The sequence below is a fragment of the Ahaetulla prasina genome, chromosome 2 (genome assembly GCF_028640845.1).
Source record: "Ahaetulla prasina isolate Xishuangbanna chromosome 2, ASM2864084v1, whole genome shotgun sequence".
NCBI classification, from domain to species: Eukaryota; Metazoa; Chordata; class Lepidosauria; order Squamata; family Colubridae; genus Ahaetulla; species Ahaetulla prasina.
This window is the reverse complement of record NC_080540.1, coordinates 221,573,298-221,596,668: the sequence shown is the minus strand read 5'-3', so window position 1 is coordinate 221,596,668 and position 23,371 is coordinate 221,573,298. Positions and strand designations below refer to the sequence as shown.

At 38.3% G+C, this 23,371-nt stretch overlaps 1 protein-coding gene across 4 annotated transcripts in view; it reads right to left on the bottom strand.

The window, feature by feature from the left end:
• The window catches only part of TTC39B (tetratricopeptide repeat domain 39B), a 79,665-nt gene extending 60,984 nt beyond the window's left edge, over positions 1-18,681 (bottom strand). For 3 of the 4 annotated variants that reach the window (XM_058171435.1, XM_058171433.1, XM_058171434.1), the window contains exon 1: positions 18,341-18,681. Coding sequence is in view for 3 of the 4 variants with exons in the window: in XM_058171433.1 (XP_058027416.1) it covers positions 18,341-18,655 (315 nt within the window). In the remaining variant the exon portion in view is untranslated. Of the gene's footprint in view, positions 1-17,981; positions 18,141-18,340 lie in introns of all 4 variants that reach the window. The other variant, XM_058171432.1, reaches the window with a different exon arrangement.
• Between the last annotated feature and the right edge of the window lie 4,690 nt (positions 18,682-23,371).

The following is a 23,371-nucleotide window of genomic DNA, read 5'->3' as shown; positions in this document are numbered from 1 at the left end:
TAGTCGCAAGAACTGTAAGCACTTGCTCCTCGCCCTTTTCTGTGTGAGTTGACCATTACCCTCCTTACTCCTCAATATAAGGGTAATGTTCCCCATGACTTCCCTGCTAGTGCTTTTATGCCACACTTTTACAGGAGATGTGTGTTTTTTTAAGAGTTTGTCATTTGATTGGTTTTCAGTAAGCTTCATAAAGTTCTCTTAAGGAGTCCAGTTTGTTTTTGACTGGGGATAACAACACAAAAATAGAAAAAAAAGTTTGGATTGTATAGTTATGATCTTACAGTTTTGGCCATGTGAGATGTCCATTTTAATTGCTTCTGATTCTTTATAATGCCTTCTATATCATGATTTTCTTGTGCTATGTTATTTCCACATATCCTCATTAAGTCCAAGCCAAGTGTTAATTGGCAAGTTTCTGGTCTATTTATAATTATCAAAACAGTGTACTAATAGGATCAAGGAAGGCAATGTGAATATACACGAATATAAAATAATATTTCTTCTATTCTTATATCATAATGTAATGTGATTAGGTTTATTAAGCCCCCTTTAGCCCATCTCATCTTTTGGGCCCTCTGGCTAATTTATAAAAATACTTATAATCAAGAAATGCTATCACATTATTTTCCATCAACCAAGTTTCTTGAAGAAAAATCATAGAATTTTAGAATATAGAAAAATAATATATAGAATATAGAATATAGAATATTTTAGAATATAGAAATATTCCCCATCTACGCATTTACCCATCCAACCAGCAATGTTCAGAGATACAGATTTAATTGTAGAATGTAGAATATTTTCGAGTTTGTTTTTTATTTATTAACTTCATTTTGGATTTGGATCTGATGATTATTTTGTCTTCTTCACAAAGTTGTTGTTGTGTTGGAATATGATATACCTGTTGGCCCCTCATCCTTCCTTCCTTTGAAATTTTTGAACCATCTTCTAGTCTTGTTCTATTAAATTTAAAATTCCTTGAGTATCTTCATAAATATAGTTATTTTTAACCCTAGAAATATTTTATGTAAATCTACAGGTTGCATCCTGTGCTTCCTTGAAGGATCTTTGACTCACTTTTAATTCTGGTTGCTTTATTCTATTATAGTCTTTTAAACTCCTGTACTATTTGACTTTATTATCTTATTCATCTCAGCTGGCAGTAGATTTTATGATGTTCTGCAAATCACTGGTTGGTCCAGATTACTGGTATGTCCATTTGGATAATTCCCTTCATGATCATTAACAACTGTATATTGCCAAACCTCTTTCTTCAGGTAGCACACATGTCCTTGGGAGGTTTACTTCTGTATTAATGAGGCTTTTTCCTGTTCTTTCACTTTCTAGCAGGATTATTATATTCAATAATTTTCATTTATGTTATATGCAGAACCTGAGTTTTTTATTTCTGATGTTATGTTGTTTTATAAACTTCACATGATGCCTTGTTTTCAGTTTCTTACTCCTACCCCTAAAGATTTATTTAACAAACTCTTTTTCTTCATTACCAAATTAGGTATTGCTATAGATTCAAATGTCACGACTGCTCTAGCATTTATGTATTAGTAAAATACATACTCAACTTTTATCTTTTGCTGAGAGGTCAATTACATCTGAAGATTGAATCAGATGATCGAAGTACAAAGTGGCAGATTCTTTTTTATTAAATCTGTAGATGATAGATAACTTAGCTGTCCGGGATATTTTAATTAGGATTCCTGCATTGAGCATAGCATTGGACACAACAGCCACCCCTTCCAAAATTTATGATTTCTTAAAAATTACTTTTGCCTATAATCAATTTTATATGCAAAGTTATATAGTATGCTACAAAAGGAACCTATATATTGTTTTACTGATTATATAATTGATTGATGTCCATTAAATATTCTTCTTACTATCATTTTTCCTGTCCTCTGATTTCTTAGGTAGATTGTTACTCTGGAGTATGGAACATCCTGAATGGGAAAGCTTTCTCATATAAAGTCTGCTGTGGTAATATAAAATCAGGTAATGCTTTGCTTTTATTGCATTACTAAGTCCTTGATACTGAGGCATTTATAAATTTCATAAATAAATAAATGTGGCACCAGCTGCCTGCTGGACAAGCTGCATTATTTCTCTGCTCCTCTGGGCAGCCTGATAGTAATTTTTAGTGCTTTGGTGGGATGCAGAGAAGTAAATGGCCAAGCAGTTCTTAACCTGATCTAAAACTGCTGCTGCCCTCCTCCCTGCTGCTACTTTAATTCTGGAAGGCTTTATGAAAGAACTATCCAGAATAGGAACTCAGAAGCGAGTCATGTTGCTACTATAGCAGTTGCCATGCATGATGGACTGATTACTGTAGGCTCTATATCAGCCATTAGTACAGATTCAGTCACTACCTTTTGTGGATTATTTCTTCACAATTTACGGACTACAAATTAAAGAACCTTTTTCAAACAGTGACCACTGCATGATTGATTTTCGTCTCAATATACGTCCATACTTAAATCGTCATAACAACAGAACTCCCAACTACAACTTCAAGAAAGCCAATTACGACCTTATAAACAACGATCTTTCATTTCTGAACTGGCAAAATCTGTTTGCAACCTGCATAACCGCTGATGACCTCTATAGAGTCTTCCTACTTGAAATCAATAGAGTCATTAAATTATATGTACCACGAACGACTACCATGTCCAAGAAAAACAAACTACCCATATCAATAAAAAAGCTTCAATCAAAAAAAAAATCCCTCTGGAAAAGAAACAAAAAAGGCTATGTTACAAACTTCAGAAACCGCTACAGAAACATATGCAACCAAATAAAAACTGAATGCACAAATTACCACACCAAGCAAGAAGAGAACCTTCTACGCACAAATTCTAATCGTGCCTTTTATAATTTTGTCAACAATAAACTTAAAGACTCAAGATCCATCCCACCACTAAAAGATTCTAACAACAAAGAATGCAATGACGAAACAGTCAAAGCAAACCTCTTCAACATTTTCTTTGGCTCAGTTTTTGTTAACTCCGATAACACATATCCAACATTCCACAAACGAACCAGCAATGACTATGATGATTTAACTCATATAGATTTCACAGAAGACAATGTTGGTAAAGCTCTTCACAACTTAAAACCATCGCTTTCTATTGGACCTGATGGACTATGTGCATATTTCTTAAAAAAACTTTCCATTAATATAGCTGAACCCCTAAGTATTATCTTTGATAAAGCTTTCACTACCAGTTCTCTTCCCAAACTTTGGTCACTAGCCACAGTCATCCCCATCTTCAAAAAAGGAGACCCCAGCTTAGTCGAAAACTACAGACCGATCTCCCTTTGCTGCGTCACCTGCAAAGTCATGGAATCTATCATCAACCAATCCATTACCTCACACTTAGAAACTAACAACCTACTCTCCAACAAACAATTTGGTTTCAGGAAAAAGTTATCATGTAACTTACAACTTCTCCACTGCAAAAACATATGGACTTCAAATCTAGATCAAGGCAAATCAATAGATGCAATCTACATAGACTTCTGCAAAGCTTTTGACTCAGTAGTACACGATAAACTTCTCCTTAAACTAACATCCTATGGCATCTCAGGACCCCTCCACAAATGGATATCTGCTTTTCTGTCTAACAGACAACAAGTGGTCAAAATTGGCAATGCTTTATCAAATCCTGTTCCTGTCAAGAGTGGCGTTCCTCAAGGCAGCGTCCTTGGACCAACACTCTTTATTCTATACATTAATGATCTTTGTGACCATATCTCAAGTAATTGTGTTCTCTTTGCTGACGATGTCAAACTATTTAACACCACAGATAACACTTCTATAATTCAAAACGACCTTGACCATCTAACTGCTTGGTCTAAAAATTGGCAGCTCCAAATTTCAACCAGCAAATGCTCAGTCTTACATATAGGAAAAAAGAACCCTAAAACTAAGTACATACTAGATGGACATTACCTTACAGACAACCCCCATCCCGTTAAAGACCTTGGAGTCTTCATGTCAAATGATCTAAGTGCCAAAGCCCACTGCAACTACATAGCAAAAAAAGCTCTAAGAGTTGTAAACCTAATTTTGCGTAGCTTCTTTTCCAGAAACACCACACTACTAACCAGAGCATATAAAACATTTGCTAGACCAATTCTAGAATACAGCTCACCTGTTTGGAACCCTCACCACATCTCTGACATCAATACAATTGAACGTGTCCAGAAATATTTTACAAGAAGAGTTCTCCATTCCTCTGAAAACAACAAAATACCTTATCCCACCAGACTTGAAATCCTAGACTTAGAAAACTTGGAACTCCGTCGCCTTGACAAGACCTAAGTTTAACTCACAGAATCATCTATTGTAATGTCCTTCCTGTCAAAGACTACTTCAGCTTTAATTGCAATAATACAAGGGCAACCAATAGATTTAAACTTAATGTAAACCGCTTTAATCTAGATTGCAGAAAATATGACTTCTGCAACAGAATCATCAGTGCTTGGAATACTTTACCTGACTCTGTGGTCTCTTCCCATAATCCTAAAAGCTTTAACCAAAAACTTTCTACTATTGACCTCACCCCATTCCTAAGAGGACCATAAGGGGCGTGCATAAGCGCACAAACGTGCCTACCGTTCCTGTCCTATTGTTTTTCTTTTCTTCTTCCTATATATGTTTATATGTGTATAGACTATATAATCTTTTTGTATGATGTTGTGACAAAATAAATAAAATAAAATAAATAAATTTCATCCTCACAATTTCTTCAAAACTGCTAGACTTTTCCAATCAAATTCATCAAACTTAAAAACAAAAAATCAATATAATTTACACTTCAATTTTAAGTTTAAATAAATTTATATGCTAATGTACAGGTAGTCTTCAACCTATAACCATAATGCAGCCTGCCCATTATGGCCCACAACCCCTGCTCTCCCTAATGTAGTCATTAAGCAAAGAATGGGTGCCTCAAGGGTGAGGAAGGCTCTGAGAGATCTAGCACTGATTGAGGTCCACCTGCCCCGACCCCCCCCAAGTCTTATCCCATACCCTGAGACACCCCATGCTCCATTTTCCGCCTCTTGGGATCCCCATAATCCTTGGGTCCTCTCCCCCCCCAGGTTTTTTTTTCAGGTCTTTTCCCCCACTGGGTCCCCACAGCACTTTTTGCCCCCTACCAGATACTCACAGGGTTTGGGCCTCCTCCTCAACCCCATTTTATTTGTTATAAAATAAACATCAGTTCATCATTGATTTATGTTTTGAGAGATATTCAATTGTTAAACCCAAATTTTTTTGTTCAGACAGATAGATTTTTGAAGAAATTATAAGGAAAAATAGACACCTAGCATTTCATTAACTAAAGTGAAATGATTTTGGAGGCAGGGGTTAATTTACCAGGTTTTCAAAAATGTCAGTGGAATATTTTATTGACTACATCTCATTGGAATAATTTAGCAGAGTATCAGGCTTTGTGAACCTTGCTGGAAAGTTTTATTTCCATTAGATTATGGGAATTGCTGGGTTGACATATTGACATATAGTACAATGTGTGTTTTGTTTCCAGGATTACAAGCAGCTAGGCATATTCCAGCCTTGTTGAATCACATATTGGGTTTTGATACTGAGGCCCATGAACATTTAACTTTATGGAAGAACTGTACTTTAAAATTTGGGAACAAATTTCTATTGGAAATTATGGGTGGAATCTTTAAAAGTGCTTAACACCAATAATTGGGATCAGAATTTACATCGTTAAATAATCCAGTCATAAATCACACAATGACTACATTGCCTACTGATGATAATCCCAGCAAACCCCACTGTTAAATTAGGAGCTCCTTGTGACTTCTTGCCTGTTTCCAACAAACAAAGTCAATGAGGAAGCCAGCATCAAGTTACAAGTCTTGGGTGGCTTGCAAGCAAGCCAGTGAGTAGGTAAGTGGCTGCCACAATACAAATGTGGCTGGACAGGGAGTGGCGGCTGCAGGCACAGAAGGGTGTGCTGATGGCCAAGCAGGGGTGACTGGTTCCATGGACAGAGGTTTTTTTCACAGACCAGAGGGTGCATGATTTCACATGCTACCTGCATCCTGTGGATGGGGCATTGCTTGTTTGTGTGACCCGGTTGCTGGCATGAACTGGGGATAGGGGACCCCTGATTTATGGGGTATTATAGGGCTCAATGATCTCACTTCACTTAATCTTTATATTAAGCTGCTGGATAAGGTTATCAGCATGCAGATGATACTCAGCGAAGGAACTAAAGCCTAGGCCAACCAAATGATGCTGCTAAGGTCATGTCCCACTTCCTGGAGATTGTGCGGACTTGGATAGGAAGAAACAGCCTCAATCCCGACAAAACTACGGTAAGTGGCTGTGAAAAGTTTAACATGAAGAAAAACCAAATATCCTAAAAAAAGCAGCCAGACAAATAACTGAGAAACTTTATATTGTAATTCTGTTTACGGTACTCTTAAAACCAGTATCACACAATATTCCTTGTATTTGGTTTTTTTCGCTGATATTTCTATTGGGATTTTTGATCTATAATGATCGAATAGCATCTCCCTTATAAGACCAGCTCAGCTCTACTACTTTTTTATTTTTACTAAAATAATAAAATATAGTCTAGTTTTATTCTTTGAGATGTTATTATTAGAAATTTTGAAATGTCATATATTGTATTTAAATCACACTATGTAGAACTTTCTTTACATTTGTCTATCTTCCAAAGTTTAAAAATATTCTTTAAGAGCTGTCCACAGATACTAACAGAGTCAATTTCAGCCAGTTCTCTATAGCTTCTAATTATTTTATGTCAAGCTGCTTTCAGTGTACCAAAGAAAACCCCCTAATGGCTAATTACATCAGCATGAAAGCTTCTTTGCATCATGAGATAGTATGCAATTGACAAGCTGATCTCTAGCAACCAGATTCCACCTTTAAAATATTTTTGGAGCAATCTTCCCCAATATGGTGCCTTACAGATATTTTAAATTACATTCCCAGAATTGAGAGGTGGGATGGTCAACATCTTGGAGTTCTAGGAATTATTGCTGACTACGAGGAGACTATTGAATTAGATAAAATTATGTTACTGTATCACTTTTTTGTTTCCAAATGGAATAGAAAGATTTATTCCACTTTGTATCAAAATTCTTGATCTGAAGAAGTGACCATTTGAGCTATTTTTTAGATTGATCCATTTCATAGGTCTGTGGTAAGAATAAAATAATATCACCTGAATGAAGAATAAAATTACTCTTTTTTTTTCATTTATGTTTCCTTGCTATCATTCTGAAATAGTTACCGATGAAAAATATTCAGCTCTTTTTAAGGTAGCATTTTTGCCACATTTTTCTTTCTTCAGTTTCATTTCTCCTTCACCCTAACCTTAATCCTAACCCTAAAAGCATAGGTGGGCAAACTAAAACAGTTGATATTTAAGATAAAAGGGGCAATCAGGTCCCCTATTAATGAGGTTCAGGACTGCAAAGAAACTCCTAATATTCTCCTTGAAAATGATGAAGAATCCTGAAGAGCATATTGTGGAAGATAAATTGGCTTTGTTCTACTTTAGCTTGGCTTGGAACTTGCACATGAGCAATTAGTGAACTGATTCCAAAATGTTTTTGCTGTTACAATTACACTTTTCCATTTTATTCTGGCAATAATATAGCCAATTTCTATGGATTGGCAAATACCTTTAAGTCGTTTTCTCTTTCCTACACCATATTTTCCATTACATCTTCCTCCTTAGAACTTCCAAAACTTGGCATTTCAGAGTGAACCTGACCCCAACATCCCCTCCACCATTCAAAGAAGAGCATTTACTCTTAATATTCTATCAACAATAGTTGTGACAAATTTGCTCCTTTCCATATTGAGTGTGCTCCCTAATGGAAGGCATAGCTGAATCAATGCTACACAGTTTGTTCAATTGTCCATTGTATTGCATATGTTTCTCTGAATTAATGTAACCTTAACTTATTCATTGCTATGGCAGCTGTATCAAAAAGAACATATTCTTATTAATTAATAAATCTGCAGAAATCTCAAAGAAGCTTATAATATATTGTTCAAAAGTCTTAGTTGAAAGGAAATGTTGGATTATGTTTTGTGATATAAAGCAATTAGCATAAAATTTATCTTTTAAGATTTCATTCAGTTTTGTTGTATGGTGTGTTTTATATTATATGAAATTTTGATATTTAATTCAAATAGTTATTTTTCTAGGAATACACAGTTACTTTGCAAATGCAAGAAAAGGCAGTCTATTTACGGAAATACTGAAAGATGCAGTGATACCCGTTTAAATAATATTTTCCAAGAGACTGGATCATTTAGTATTTTAGGGTGGGTTTTTTTTAGAACAGTGTTATTATTTTTAAGTTCAAGGAGAGTGGCTGAATTTTAAAAGTTAAGCAAGGTTGGATATAGTTTGTATTTTCATGGAATTCACTGGAACCTCATACAGGTAATCCTCTAATAACCATTTGCTTAATGACTGTTTGAACTTATAATGGACCTCTAAAAGGTTACTTAAGATTTGTTGTCAAAGCATAATATCACTTCCCATGGTCATGTGTTCAACATTTTGGGATTCACTAGTTGCAATGCCCCCCAGTTACATGACTGCTAATTACTATATTTTTTGTCAGTTTCCGCTAAAGGTTGTTTAAGCAAGGAGAAAGGAAATGCAACCCATGGGAAATATCAGAAATCACATTCATTTCAAAGAGTTTTTTTCTTAAACTCAACATTTGTTGGCTTTTAGGCAAATCATGTGACGTCTTGACAGCTTCTAGGGTTTAGCTGAATCTTGATATTTTTCAGAATAATTTTCCTGCCCCTATTCTGGTCAAATACCTCAATGTTGTGCTCAAAAATAGAAAATATTTAATGCTCAGAATGGAAAATGGCTAAGAATGGTTTTTCAGGCTAATATAACTTCCTTTTTTTTGCATTGTTTTTCCTAGAAAACTCTACCCTTTATTATCAATCCACTGTGTAAATGTAATGGAAAACCTCTACATAGACCCATCACAATGAATCTGATTGAATAAGCGGTTGAATAATTCCTTCTTTCCCCTTTGTATCTTTTTAAACCTAACTTTTAAGATTCTTAGTACTATTGGCCTAATTCCAGACCTCAATACTGCCAAGGAGAGAGTTAAAAAGTTCAGCAGTAATATATACAAATCCATGCGAATTGATGACTGGTTTCCAAATCACATTTTTTGGGTGAAATTCCTCATCATAGTGTTTGAATGAATGCCCAATACTCTAGTTTGAATACACTGATATATAGGTTTTATAAAAGCCAGTTCTTTTTATGAAGAAACCTCTGTAAGCATGAGCCACTTGGTACCTTTCCCCAAGATGCTCTACTGCTTATATTGAAACATTGTAGTACGTACATATATATAAAAATTCTGCTAGTTTAGGCATCTGGAAAGTTTATGTGGCAACAGATTCTCGATGTAGCATAATATCTTCCCACTGTTTTTATCATAAGTACAGGCAGTCCTCAATTTACGGTCACAATTGAGCCCATAATTTCTGTTGCTAAAGGAGACATTTATTAAATGAGCTTTGCCTATTTTACAACCTTTTTTGCCAAAGTTGTTAAGTGAATCACTGCACTTGTTAAATTAGTAATACAGCTGTTAAATGAATCTGGCTTTCCCATTGATTTTGCTTCTCAGAAGGTCCCAAAAGGAGATCACATGTACCCAGAATACTGCAACCATCATAAATATGAGTAATTTGCCAAATGTCTGAATTTTGATCACATGACCATGGAGATCCTGCAACGGTAGTAAGCATGAAAAACACTCATTTCACTTTTTTCAGTGCCATTGTAACTTCAAACATTTATTAAATGAAGTGTTGCAAGTTGAGGTACATTACTACCTGTATTGTATGCCATCCAGAGATTTTTTGGAGCTCAGTTTAACAAATTCAATAAATTCAGTAAATTATTTCAATGCTTGTCACCATTTACCAAGTTGGTGATTTTATGTCTCTAACATACCTTTCCAGCACAAATTCAAAATAAAATTGACATATATTATTTGATAATACAATCAATTGTTTGAATATGGTACTCAGTATGAGTGAAAAACCTAACACACAAAACAGAAAGATCAATTAATCAGCAGGTATGCCACTTTATTCTCTATCACATGTGCTTTAGGGGTTTATGGAACCTGTAATTAGTAATGGCAGTCAATCTAAAGTATTTTTAAAAATTGGCAGATCATGACTAAGCTGCAATGTTACAGCTAAAAATGTATATTTTCCATCAAAAACCATTGTGGCATGTTGATTTGTTGTCAGCTCATAGCAATGGCCATTTGTATTTTTAAGTTTTTGATAACTATTTCATAAATAGTTTCTTAAAATAAAAAACATGCTTTTAGAAGAATTACGCAGCCAAACACAAAAACATTATTTTATAACAAATGCCAACTTCAAAGCTTTTTAGTTTTGATTTATATTTGATACCTAAAAGTTAAAAATGTGTATGCAGTTAAATTGCATCACATCATTTATGATAACAAAATTAAATTATCCACTAAAGGGCAACTAAGGTCTACAGAAAAGATGAGCCTCTTGAGAATTCTGGACTTTAAATAGTATGTAAAATTCAGCTTGTTACACGTGTGTGTATGTGTGTGTATATGTATGTGTGTGTGTGTGTGTGTGTATAAAACATTAAATAACAGCAGTAAAATCAACAGGGTAATTATGTGGTTTTTTTGTTTCAGTGTACAGTAAGGGCTGGCTGCTTATTGGTCCTACTTCACTCCTCAGGTTGGTTGTTATTTTTATGTTTGGTCTATTTTAATTGTAAGTAATCCACAGTCATTCAGAAATCACAAAACTTCAAACTTTGATAAATTAATCCTTATTAATATTTTACTTTATATTTTCCCAAAGTTCTACCCTTGTATAAAACTTTATACTGATAATAATCTAAAACTTCTGCAGGGAATGATACGTTAGTTCAGGGGTGTCAAATTCGTGGCCTGCGGGCCGAATACATCACACAATGGCCATGCCTACCCTTAGTTTAGCGAAGGGGAAATAAGTTGTGATACGTCACGTGATAACAACGTGACGTGAGTTTGACACCTCTGCATTAGTTAATTTCAAATGTTTCTGCAATAGGATTAGTTCAGAAAATAATATCAGCAACACGACTGTTAAAAAAAGAAACTGTGTACTGTAAGTTTATATTATTCTCTATGAAATTACTGTAAGTTTATATTATTCTCTAGGAAATTAAAACAAGCAGCTTTATGTTTACTTAGGTATCATTATCTGCCAGATGAGTCAAGATCAATTAAGATGGTAAAATCTAGCCAGATGCAGAAAACTTCACAGTAAGTATTGAGAACTGCAGTTTCCCAGGGAACTTGGGGGAATAATATGTTGTCAGATGCCACTACTCATCAAACTTGTTACTTTTGTGGAAAGGTGGAAATACCTTGATGGGAAAAACAGTCTTGGGAAAATGTTATAGTCCCCGTCCCATCCCCACCAAAAGAGCATTTTAGACCAAATGCAGTTTTGAAATCTGTCTGAACGATAACATTTCCATTATAGGAACACTTTATATACTTCAGTCCTATGTCCATGCAAAGATATTTATATATATAGTGGATACATTTAACTATATGTCTATACTGCAACACAGTTACAGACTGTCTGAAGATGAGAAAGGCACGGTTAATGATTTTCAGGTCATGTTTTTCCCTGATCAGATAACTATTCCTGAATTACTTTTCTTTCAGTTATATTCCAGGTGCATATTAAGTTATATAAGGTCATGAACAATAGTATCCTTACAGTGGAAAATAAAAGATTACATGATACCCTTAAATAAACCTGAAAATAAATGCTAAGCAACCCAATACCACTGCAGTGCTCAATGAGTTGTGCAACTTCAGTTATATTATCTCTGTGAGAGTTTATGCTAAAATAAATATTTTTGCAAAAGTGAGCTTTGGGGTTTGGGGATTAGCACTAAAATTATATCCAACACAAAACACATCTTTTTTCTCATAAAGCATAATCTGTTCTGTGTATGTATTTTTTATTTGTATTTATGTTTGCTAGACCCGTTCCAGTCTGGCTTCCGGCCCAGATATAGTACGGAGACAGCTTTGGTCGCGTTGGTGGATGATCTCTGGAGGGCCAGAGACAGGGGTTGTTCCTCTGCACTGGTCCTATTAGATCTCTCAGCGGCTTTTGATACCATCGACCATGGTATCTTGCTGCACCGGTTGGAGAGCTTGGGAGTGGGAGGCACCATTTACCGGTGGTTCTCCTCCTATCTCTCTGACCGGTCGCAGACGGTGTTGACAGGGGGGCAGAGATCAACCGCGAGGCGCCTTATTTGTGGGGTGCCACAGGGGTCGATTCTCTCGCCTCTCCTGTTCAACATCTATATGAAGCCGCTGGGCGACATCATCAGTGGCTTTGGGCTGAGATACCAACTGTATGCTGACGACACGCAGCTGTACTTCTCCACCCTGGGCCACCCCAACAAACCTGTTGAAGTGCTGTCCCGGTGCTTTAGAAGCCGTACGGGTCTGGATGGGGAGAAACAGGCTCAAGCTCAATCCCTCCAAGATGGAGTGGCTGTGGATGCCGGCACCCCGGTACAGTCAGCTGCAGGGCGAGTCACTGGCCCCAATGGAAAGGGTGTGCAACTTGGGTGTTCTCCTGGATGGACGGCTGTCGTTTGAAGATCATTTGACGGCCGTCTCCAGGAGAGCTTTTCACCAGGTTCGCCTGGTTCGCCAGTTGCGCCCCTTCCTTGACTGGGATGCCTTATGCACAGTCACTCATGCTCTTGTTACCTCTCGCTTGGATTATTGCAATGCTCTCTACATGGGGCTCCCCTTGAAGTGCACTCGGAGGCTTCAGTTAGTTCAGAATGCAGCTGCGCGGGTGATAGAGGGAGCCGCACGCGGCTCCCATGTAACACCACTCCTGCGCAGGCTGCACTGGCTGCCTGTGGTCTTTCGGGTGCACTTTAAGGTTTTGGTTACTACCTTTAAAGCGCTCCATGGCTTAGGGCCTGGGTACTTACGGGACCGCTTACTGTTACCTCACGCCTCCCATTCACAAAACGCCCATGTACAAAACGACAAACTAATCTTGCAAAGAAGCACAGATCCATACAGTTCAGTATATTTGTAGTAATTCTAGCAGCTGCTAGATGGACCCCTTAAGTTAGTATATTTAGTCCACTACTGGTCTTCTTTTTATGTTAGAATATAGAGTTTAACTTTGAACCAGGAATTAAACTAGATACTAAGGAGATATAACCTATACATGACTTTATGCATGGATCTATCTCAGAATAAGGCCATAATCTGAAATAAATCTTCTGCCTGTTTATTTTAGCTTTCTGTCAGTCGAAGTATATAAAACTTTCTTTCACAACATTTCCTGATTTTGATCAAGCAATAAGTCATGACTTACAGGTTTGGAATGAGTTCCAATACCAGTTGGAATTTTGAAAAAATGTTAATATATGAGTTAACCACAGTTAATAACAGCTCATACGAAATAGGAAAATATGATTACCTGAAGCCTTGAATAGAAGGATTCCAAAAAGACTGGGAAACATGAGGCAAAAACTTTGGAATTATAGTATCTCAGTTAACACATAGCTGAAAACGTTAACTTAAAATCTTCCTTCACCAATTCTTTCAGAGAAAAAAAACAGAATTTATTTCTCCTGCTTAAGTTGTGCTTTAGAACACCTTCACTACATCCCACCGCAAACTAAGTTAAGACAGATTCAAGTTTCATTATTAGTTACCCTAGCTGTATTTATTAGATTTTTATCACACCTTTATTATTTTATAGATAACTCAAGGTGATGTACATACATAATGTCGTCCCTAAGATGCTTTTTCAAGAGGCAACTGGACTTTGTTTTTTCTTTGAAGATGTTTCACTTCTCATCCAAGAAGCTTCTTCTTCTTTCGCTTCTCATTGAAGAAGCTTCTTGGATGAGAAGCAAAATGTCTTCAAAGAAAAACTAGAAACTTCAGTTGCCTGTTGAAAAAGCACTTTTGGGACAACCATGATCTGGGTTACTGAGAATCTCCATAGACATTTAGCAATATATACTGTGTTTTTCCAAAAATAAGACCCCGTCTTATATTTCTTTGAACCCTGAAATAAGCGCTTGGCCTTATTGCCATGTGTTCAGAAGCCTGATTGGGCTTATTATCAGGGGATGTCTTATTTTGGGGGAAACAGGGTAATAACAGGGGTGAAATCTAAAAATTTTCCCTACAGATTCTATGGGCGTGGCTTAATTGGTGGGCGTGGCTTGGTGGTCAGGTGACCGGATGGACATGGCCAATAACAATAAATAATAAAAATAACAAAGTACATAAAATAAAAGGTACCAAAAACCAATTTTCACACTTTACACACACACAACGCACACAACACAACAGACTCACACACAATGTAAAAGCAGCTGCACGTCACCCAAAATGGCCCCTGCAACAAGCAGGAATCTCACACAGCCACAAAAAGCTCAAAACCCAACTTTCACACTTTACACACACACAAAACACAACACAACTGATTCATACACACATACACAAAATGCCACATACAGCTTTGTGAGATTTTATGTGTTTGTGTAGTTAGAGTGAAACACTACAGAAACACACCAAATCTCAGAAAGCTGCAGAAATATTTTATTTATTTTATTTTATTTATATTTTAGATAAAAGCAACTAAATTTAAAACTTAACTTTAAATTGCTATGTCTAAAAAAAATAAAACTCCTTAAAAAAAAAATCCAATTAACTATTTTTTGAAAGCTCCCCCCCATTTACTTACCCAATGAAGGGACAAGGTAGGCAGATTGAGTTGCTCACCGATGAGATGGATTGCAGGCAGGAAGATTGAGTTGTTAGCTGATGCAATTGATTGCAGCAGCTGAAGCAAAGCAAAGCAGCGAGCAAGCCTGAAAGAAGCAGCAAGCTGCCAAATAGGCAAGTGGGGACCGGGCAATTGGGTGGGCATGGGCAGGGAGGCCAGGGATTTTTGCTACCGGTTCTCCAAACTACCCGCCCCCATCGCTACCAGATCGCCCAATCCAGTCCGAACCGGGAGCATTTCACCCCTGGGTAATAGTCCTTCTTTCTCTTATTTTCCCAACAACAACCACCCTGTCAGGTAGGTTGGGCTGATAGTGACTAATCCAAAGTCACTCAGTCGGCTTTCATACTTAAGGCATCATTAGAACTCACAGTCTCCTGATTTCAAGGTGTTGACCTTAATCATTACACCAAACTGGTTCCCACAGAGAGATATAAAAGTAGAATTAAGACTGAGGAAAGTTGGAAAAAGCTTCTACACAAAGCTATAGCCTCATAAATTTGTCCATAGATGACACCAGATGAAATGAAGTTTATGTTGTTTCTCAGAGAATATGGTACAGAGTAAGTTACATTTTCTGGCAAAACCAATACATTTAAAAATAGCAGTCCTGTTTGGCTCTCTTTATATTCTGAAATGATGTATCAACATTATCTTTGTCTAATGCAATATACTTCTTCTAAGAATATTTTTTCTATGTACAGTTATTGTCAAAACCAGTCAGAATTATACCCATCCTCTAAAAATGGGCAATAATAAAAGTGAACTCTGAACATTTCCATAAAATGCCCATCAGCATCTGAAAGAAAAAGTCACCCTTGAACTCTAGTCAAAGAGTAAGGGCTGTTTGGGATACTACTGATAATGTGTTTAACCCAATTTTCCTCAAAATGAACAAAACATCTGGATTGTTTTATGAAACATCTAAAAGAACGATTCCATTTCCTCTTATTTTCTTGTTGTAGGTCAGGCATGTCTAACCTGCAGCTTAAAGGCCGCATTTGGCCCTGGACTGCTAGTAATGCTGCCCCATTGTAAATGTTTAATATTATGTGATTTATATACATTAACTATATTATATATTTTATATACAGCCCAAGACAATTCCTCTTCACTCAATACAGCCCAAGAAAGCCAAAAGGTTGAACACCTATGCTATAGTAGATCATTATGTCTATGTATATCAGAAGATTTATTTCTGCAGGTTATGCATGTATGCATCAATAAATCATTATTACAAGATATATAACTGGGTTGATACATATACTTCAAGAGTATATATCCTTCTCTATAGGATGGTGCATGTTTCAATCCTATTTCTAGGAGGAAATAAATACATTATGGCCTCCTAAAAAAGGGCATTACAGGTAGTTTTCAAACAACACGACTCCAGTATAAAACAGTACAGGTAATTCTTGACTTACAACCATCCATTTAGTGATTGTTCAAAATTATAACAGCACTAAAAAAAAGTGACTTACCTTTGCAACATCTACATTGTCACATGATCCACATTTGAATGCTTGGCAACTGGCATGTATTTATGATGGTTGCCATGTCCTGGGGTCATGTGATTGCCTTTTATGAGCTTCTGATAAGCAAAATCAATGAGGAAGCCGGATTTACTTAATAACCGTGTTACTAACATAATTGCAGTATTCACTTAACAACTATGGCAAGAAAGGTCATCAAATGGGATAAAATTCAGTTATCTTACTTAGCAATGGAAAGTCAAGGACCACCTGTATAAGCACAGAAAGTGCTAACTGAACTAGCAATCTGCAAGAAGAGATGTTGTGTTTGATTTATCTTTGGAATGTACCACTTCACATCAAATATTACAGCTCCAGTTTTCCAGATATTTTGCACTATGAAGAAAAGCAACCTGCTTTCAATATATACAACTGACGTTAGAACTTACTTGTAAGCAAGGATTCGTTTTTTTTCTTGGTTCCAATACTATTATGTTCGCTGAACAGATGGAACCAGGGCCAGGATAGGAAGAAACTGAACTGCTTTGCATAAAATACTGTATATGAGCAAAGGATATGTGTGCTTATAGGTTATCTCTATAACTTGAAATTCAGCACAACTATCTTATTCATACAAAGGGTCCTTGAGTGGCTCAGACTGCTAATGCAGTCTGTTATTAACAGCAGCTGCCTGCAATTACTGCAAGTTCTAGTCCCACCAGGCCCAAGGTTGACTCAGCCTTCCATCCTTTATAACAGGGGTGTCCAAACTTGGTCCCTTTAAGACTTGTGGACTTCAACTCCCAGAGTCCCTCAGCCAGCAGCTGGCTGAGGGACTCTGGGAGTTGAAGTCCACAAGTCTTAAAGGGACCAAGTTTGGACACCCCTGCTTTATAAGGTAGGTAAAATGAGGACCCAGATTGTTGGGGGCAATAAGTTGACTTTGTATATAAATATACAAATAGAATGAAGACTATTGCTAACATAGTGTAAGCCGCCCTGAGTCTTCGGAGAAGGGCGGGATATAAATGCAAATTTAAAAAAAATACAGGTAGTCCTCGACTTACGACCACAATGGTTCAGCCCAAAATTTCTGTTTTTAAGTGAGACATTTGTTAAGTGAGTTTGGCCCCACCTTTCTTGTCACAGTTGTTAAGTGAATCACTGCAGTTGTTAGATTAGTAACCCAGTTGTTAAGAATCTGGGTTCCCGATTGACTTTGTCAGAAGATCTCAAAAGGTGCATCATTGGATCCTAGGCTCCTACAGCAATCATCAGAAATATGAACCAGTTGCCAAGCATCTGAATTTTGATCAAGTGACCATGGGGATGTTGCTGATGCCGTTCTTGTGAAAAACAGTCATAAGTCACTTTTTTCAGGATCCTTGCAACTTCAGTCACTAAGCGAACTGTTTCAAATCGAAGATTACCTGTACATACTGTGTATATGTAGGGGGGAGGTTAACCCAGCACAACCTAGGTGTGCTGTTAAAAATACCAAGTGCTCAAATGCCACCTGACAGCAGAAACCTATCCAATTGGTTTAAACACGACCAAGTACCAGCACACACACCTACCTTCTCCTCCTCCTGGAAAGTCAGCAGCACCTGTTGGATACCAGGAAGCCAGGCGCTTGCTCTGTCACCGAGGCGTCCCGAAGGAGGAAAAGGCTCCAGGCCTGCCGCCTCCATCCGCATCTGCCCCCACATCAGACAGGAGCCCTTCGGCGCAACCCACTGGGGACCGGGAAGAGGAGCCTGAGCTACTCTCTGACCACTTAACCGACCCCCCACCTCCCAGTGAGGGTATCACTCTGGGCTGGAGAAGCGCTTCACGCGCCTATGCACGCGACGCCCGGTTGCCGCTTCTCCCCCCCCCCTCCAAAAAAATATCCCGCCAAACTCAACCGACCTTTCCTTCCCCCGAGGCGACTTACCTCGTCGCCGCCGCCACCATTCGACCCTCCGATTCCATTTCTGACACTCGCCATATTTCCCCGCGGGGGAATTGTCCGTGTCACAATACCGTGTGGAAAGCGAGAGGCGTTCTGAGGCGACCCGACGGTCCTTGAAGGGGAGGGCTCGCTTCCCGCGCTCCGAAACCGCCTGTTAACAGTCGTCGTCGGACCGGCTCCACCTCGACTGAAAGCGACTTTAACAACCGGCTCCTGGCGGCGTATCTGAGCCGTCAAAGCGCGAGCCCTCACATCTGCATAGCTGGACCCGCCCCCGACGAGCTTCCAGCCTTTCATCTCTTTTCTTCTCGGCTCCCGGGGGGCGGTAACTGCTCTCCCGCCCCCGCCCCCCCACCGCGGCAAACAGAGCGCGCGGCTGGGTCTTTGCACACGCACACAAAAAGCGGTTTGTAATTTGAAGGTGGACCCATCGCGGAAGTGCTGCCGGTGTGGGGGGTGCTGTTTGCGCAAGTCCTTTAGGCGCTTCGGGGAATTAGAGAGGCAGCCGCGATAGGCGCCGTTTCCTTCAAAGGAGTTTGGGCGGGGGGAGGGGAACCCCCCCTCCTCTGGGCTCTAAGCGCATCGGAGCTTCTAACTACCAGGTCGTCCTCGACTTACGACCACGTTTGAGCCAACGTTTCTGTTGCTAAGAAAGGCAGTTGTTAAGAGAATTTTCCCCTCACTTTGTGACCTTTTTACCACGGTCGTTAACAGGGGTGGGTTCTACTTACCTTTACTACCGGTTCGCATCGTGCCCGCTCGTGCGTACTTGCTCCGCTCGCGCATGCGCAGAAGAGTTTTGATGATGTTTGGGTCAGTGGCAGGAGCCTCCCGCTGGTTTTACTACCGGTTCTATAGAACCGGTCCGAATTGGGGTGCAACCCACCACTGGTTGTTAATTGAATTGTGTGGTGGTTAAGCGGATCTGCTTCCCTCATTGACTTTGCTTCTCAGAGGCTGGCTGGGAAGGTTACAGATGGAGATCACATGACCCTGGGACAGCACGGCTGTCGTAAATACAGTTCGCCAGGCACCCAAAGTTGGATAACTTGACCAAGTGGGTTGCTACAACGGTTGTAACTGTGAAAACTGGTTATTACAGGTCGTCCTTGACTTACGATTGAGCCCATCATTTCTGCTGTTACGTGAGATATTTTGTTAAGCGAGTTTCGCCCCATTTTACGACCTTTCTTGTCACAGTTGTTAAGTGAATCGCTGCAGTTGTTAAATTAGAAGCCCGGTTGTTAAGTGAATCAGGGTTTCTGATTGTCTTTGCTTGTCGGAAGATCGCAAAAGGTGGATCACCTGATCCTAGGAGGCAGCAATCGTCAGAAATAGGAACCAGTTGCCAAACATCTGGATTTTGATCACATGATCATGGGGATGTTGCAAAGGCCGTGTGAAAAACGGTCATAAGTCACTTTTTTCAGTGCCGTTGTAACTTTGCACGGTCACTAAGTGAACTGTTGTAAATCGAGGATTACCTATAGTCTCTTTTTTCAGTGCCAGTGTGACTTTGAATCATCACTAAATGAATTGTCATAAATTGAGGACTACTTGTACTGCCATGTTACATCACTACAGGAGGAGCAGTACCTGTTGCCAGCGTGTTTCTGAATGTACTTCAAGATGTAGATTATTACCTATATAGATTTATATGGCTCAGGGCCTGGATATCTAAGACTATCATCCGAAATAATCACTGCCTAGATGGCAGAGCACCTCTTAAGAGTCCCCTCCTGCCAAAGGTGTGCTGAGAGACGGGCTAAAGGGAAATATTCTGAGTGGCAGTTCCCCTTTTATGGAGCAGCTCCACCCCAAGGATGACCCAGATCACAGCCCTTATTGTCATGGCCTACCAAAAGCTAATAAAAACTTAGGGACTTTTGGGGACATTGTAGAACTACAGATGTGTGTGTATACAAGTAGTCCTGCACAGTGACCACAACTGGGATCACCAATTCCATTGCTATGTTCCACAGGAGGGGGGGTGTTAAGTGAGACATCACTTGCCGGCAATTTGCAATTTTACTGCTGGGTTCTCCCCTGACTTTGCTTGTCGAATGTTGGCTGTGAAATGTGCAAATAGAGATCATGTGACTGCAGGAAGCTGCAAAATTAATAATCAGCCATTGGTTGCAAAGTTCCCAAATCTCAGTCACGTGGCAGTCATAAATGTGAGGACCATACATAAGATTACTATCAATGCTTTCCTAACTTTAAACAGTTGCTAAACATGGCAGTTGTAAACCAAGAACTACCAGTATAGACACACACACACATACGTATTTATCTATGTCAATATATTAAGTGTGTTTGGTAACATTTTATTAAATATTACTTGTTATATTTTGTTAACAAAGATTTAAAATGTATATACATTCTTATTGCTATTTCTGTAAATTACCCAGGATCCTTGCAGACAGAAGCAGTAGATAAGTAGGTTAGATAAACAAATACACTCAAATAAATGAACTACACTGTGGCTTAGTGTAATGGGAGAACACGCTTGCATCCAGATTAGTTTTAAATGAAAATCGAATTATTCATATTTGAGAATAATACCCTGCCTTCAGTTAATTTATTTCTGTGTCTGGACTTGACTTTATATAAGAAATTATGAAAAATGTTAATTGTATTTCTGGTTTGATCTTTCCCCTGTCCTTCCCCCCACTGAAAAACAGTCAATTTTTAGTATACACAGTTTGTTAAAAAAAAAAAATTGTAACAATCCTTTTGTGAGACCACCCATGCTACAAGGCAGTGGTGGGTTGCTACCAGTTCGTCCAGGATCGGGCGAACCAGTAGTGGTGGCAGCAGGAGGCTCTGCCCACTCGCCTGGACATCTCTGCGCATGTGCAGAAGTGTCACACATGCACAGAAGTGTCGCACATGCACAGAAGTGTCGCACATGCACAGAAGTGTCGCGTGCACGCGAACGAACTGGTAGCGACTGAAATTGAAACCCACTACTGCTACAAGGACTCATTCAATTTATGACAGCCCTACACTTTGCTGATCGAAAGTGTTGTCTTTCCTATTTCCCTAGTTATTGTATTATGCTTCTTGAATCCACAGCAACACTAGTGGCAATTTTTAGCATAGCTATGGTGCAAAAGCACTGCATTCCTTATCCTCATTGTACAAATATTAACCATAATTGGTTCCATAACTGCATTAGCTAATTTCAAGTTCAATATGTCTGTTGTGTCATCTACTTAGTAACACTTAATAAAAAAATACAAAAAACTTTGCTGAGACTTCATAGACATCACTTAATGAAAACAGTTAATCTTAACAACTCTGTTAAGGGTGTTATTAGTATGTGGCTTCCAATTTAATGTTCAGGTTGTAGTATAAAATTTCCAGTATAAAGTGTTCCAGTATGTAGTATAAAGCATTTCCAGTAAGCTCCATATATACTTTAAAGTGGTATATGTGATTATTTATTAAAGAGGAAAAAATTAAACAGCAAGAAAAAGGTGCTTGTTCTATTTCATACAGTATAAATCAAGAAGCTTTGACTAGAAAAGAGGTTTAGAGGATTAGAAGGAATAGAAAGGTAGTTTACAAGTTACAAGCATCCCATTTTGGCAGTAACATTTATTGATGGTTTAATTGTACTTCATATAAGATTGCACTATTTCAAGAAAATGTGTATTTAAAAAAAGAACTAAATTACTCTTAAGCAAAAATTTGGACAACTGTCCAGCGGCATTTAAAAATTGCATTAATTTGCTGTAGATCCACAAATAAATAGGTAGAATATATGAGGACTCCTTGTTTTAACTATAGGTTTATTTCTCTTAGTCCCTCATATCTGCAGTAATGAAGGGGTATTAAAGACTTTTTATACAGGAATGTTGCAAAGCCTTTAAGCTAGTGTATGTTAAATAGTATGAATACTGGACCAATAAGTTTTTTATTATTGTTATTCAAAAGGTTAAAAATAAGACATTGCATCAATTAATTTTTCTATCAACATACTCAAAAAGATTATGGTAGCCAATTTGCAGAGGAGGGAAATTACATGTTGTACTCACTATTGATCATGATGAAATTGTTCACATTAATTTAATTGTTTTTCCCCTCATTATCAAATTACAACAATATTTAAGCTGCCATGAAAAAGTGTTCTTTAAAAAAGGGTTGTCTCTCTAGTTAGATTACTTTGATCAGGATTTAGGTGGTGTGTATCCTTCCTGATCCTATTTGAATTATTGTCAGTGCTCGATACTATTGACATGGTTGTCTTCTGGAATACCTTTGTAGGCTGGAGAATGAAGACACTATTTTGCAGAGATTCTCCTTCCTAGGTAAACAATATCAGTTAGATAACCTCAGGGAACAATGATCAGATTCATGGTTACTCCATTGTGGGATACTGTAGCATTTGGTCCTCTCCTCCGAGTTATTTAACATCAACGGTGAAACCTCAGGGAGAGGTCATCTCCAAGTTGGGCAAGGCTTCATCAGTATGATACATCACCACCTCAGGCTGGCTAGGATACAGAGACTATGAGAACCTGGTTCATCAAACAAGCAAGATGGAATTACTGACCCTATTTTGGCTCGAGTCTAAGCACCTGGTGGGGTTACACTTTCCCTAAAGGAGCAAAACTACACAATGGGTTATGGATCCTACTGGAGCAGTGAGTACAGTGGCCAGAGACCCTTTTTTGATACATTTATTTAGCTGCTCATCTCATATACTGTACATAACTCAGATTGGTGTGCAAAGTTAAAAACACAAAACAATACAACAAAAAAACCTCAACAAAAATCCTAAAATCTATTGTAAAAACATAATTTGCAGGAGCGTGCATTTAATTTTTCTAGAAATACAGCAATTTTGTAGGCTCTATACCTTACTGAATCCCTGGCCAGATGGCAAGGCCGTGCTTTCAGGCCCTTCTGAAAGGCCAGCAAGGTCAGGGCCAATCTGACATCAAGATGTTCCAAAGGGCAGGTCAGCTCCTGGATCTGGTCAGATGACATTCCTTCACAAACAGG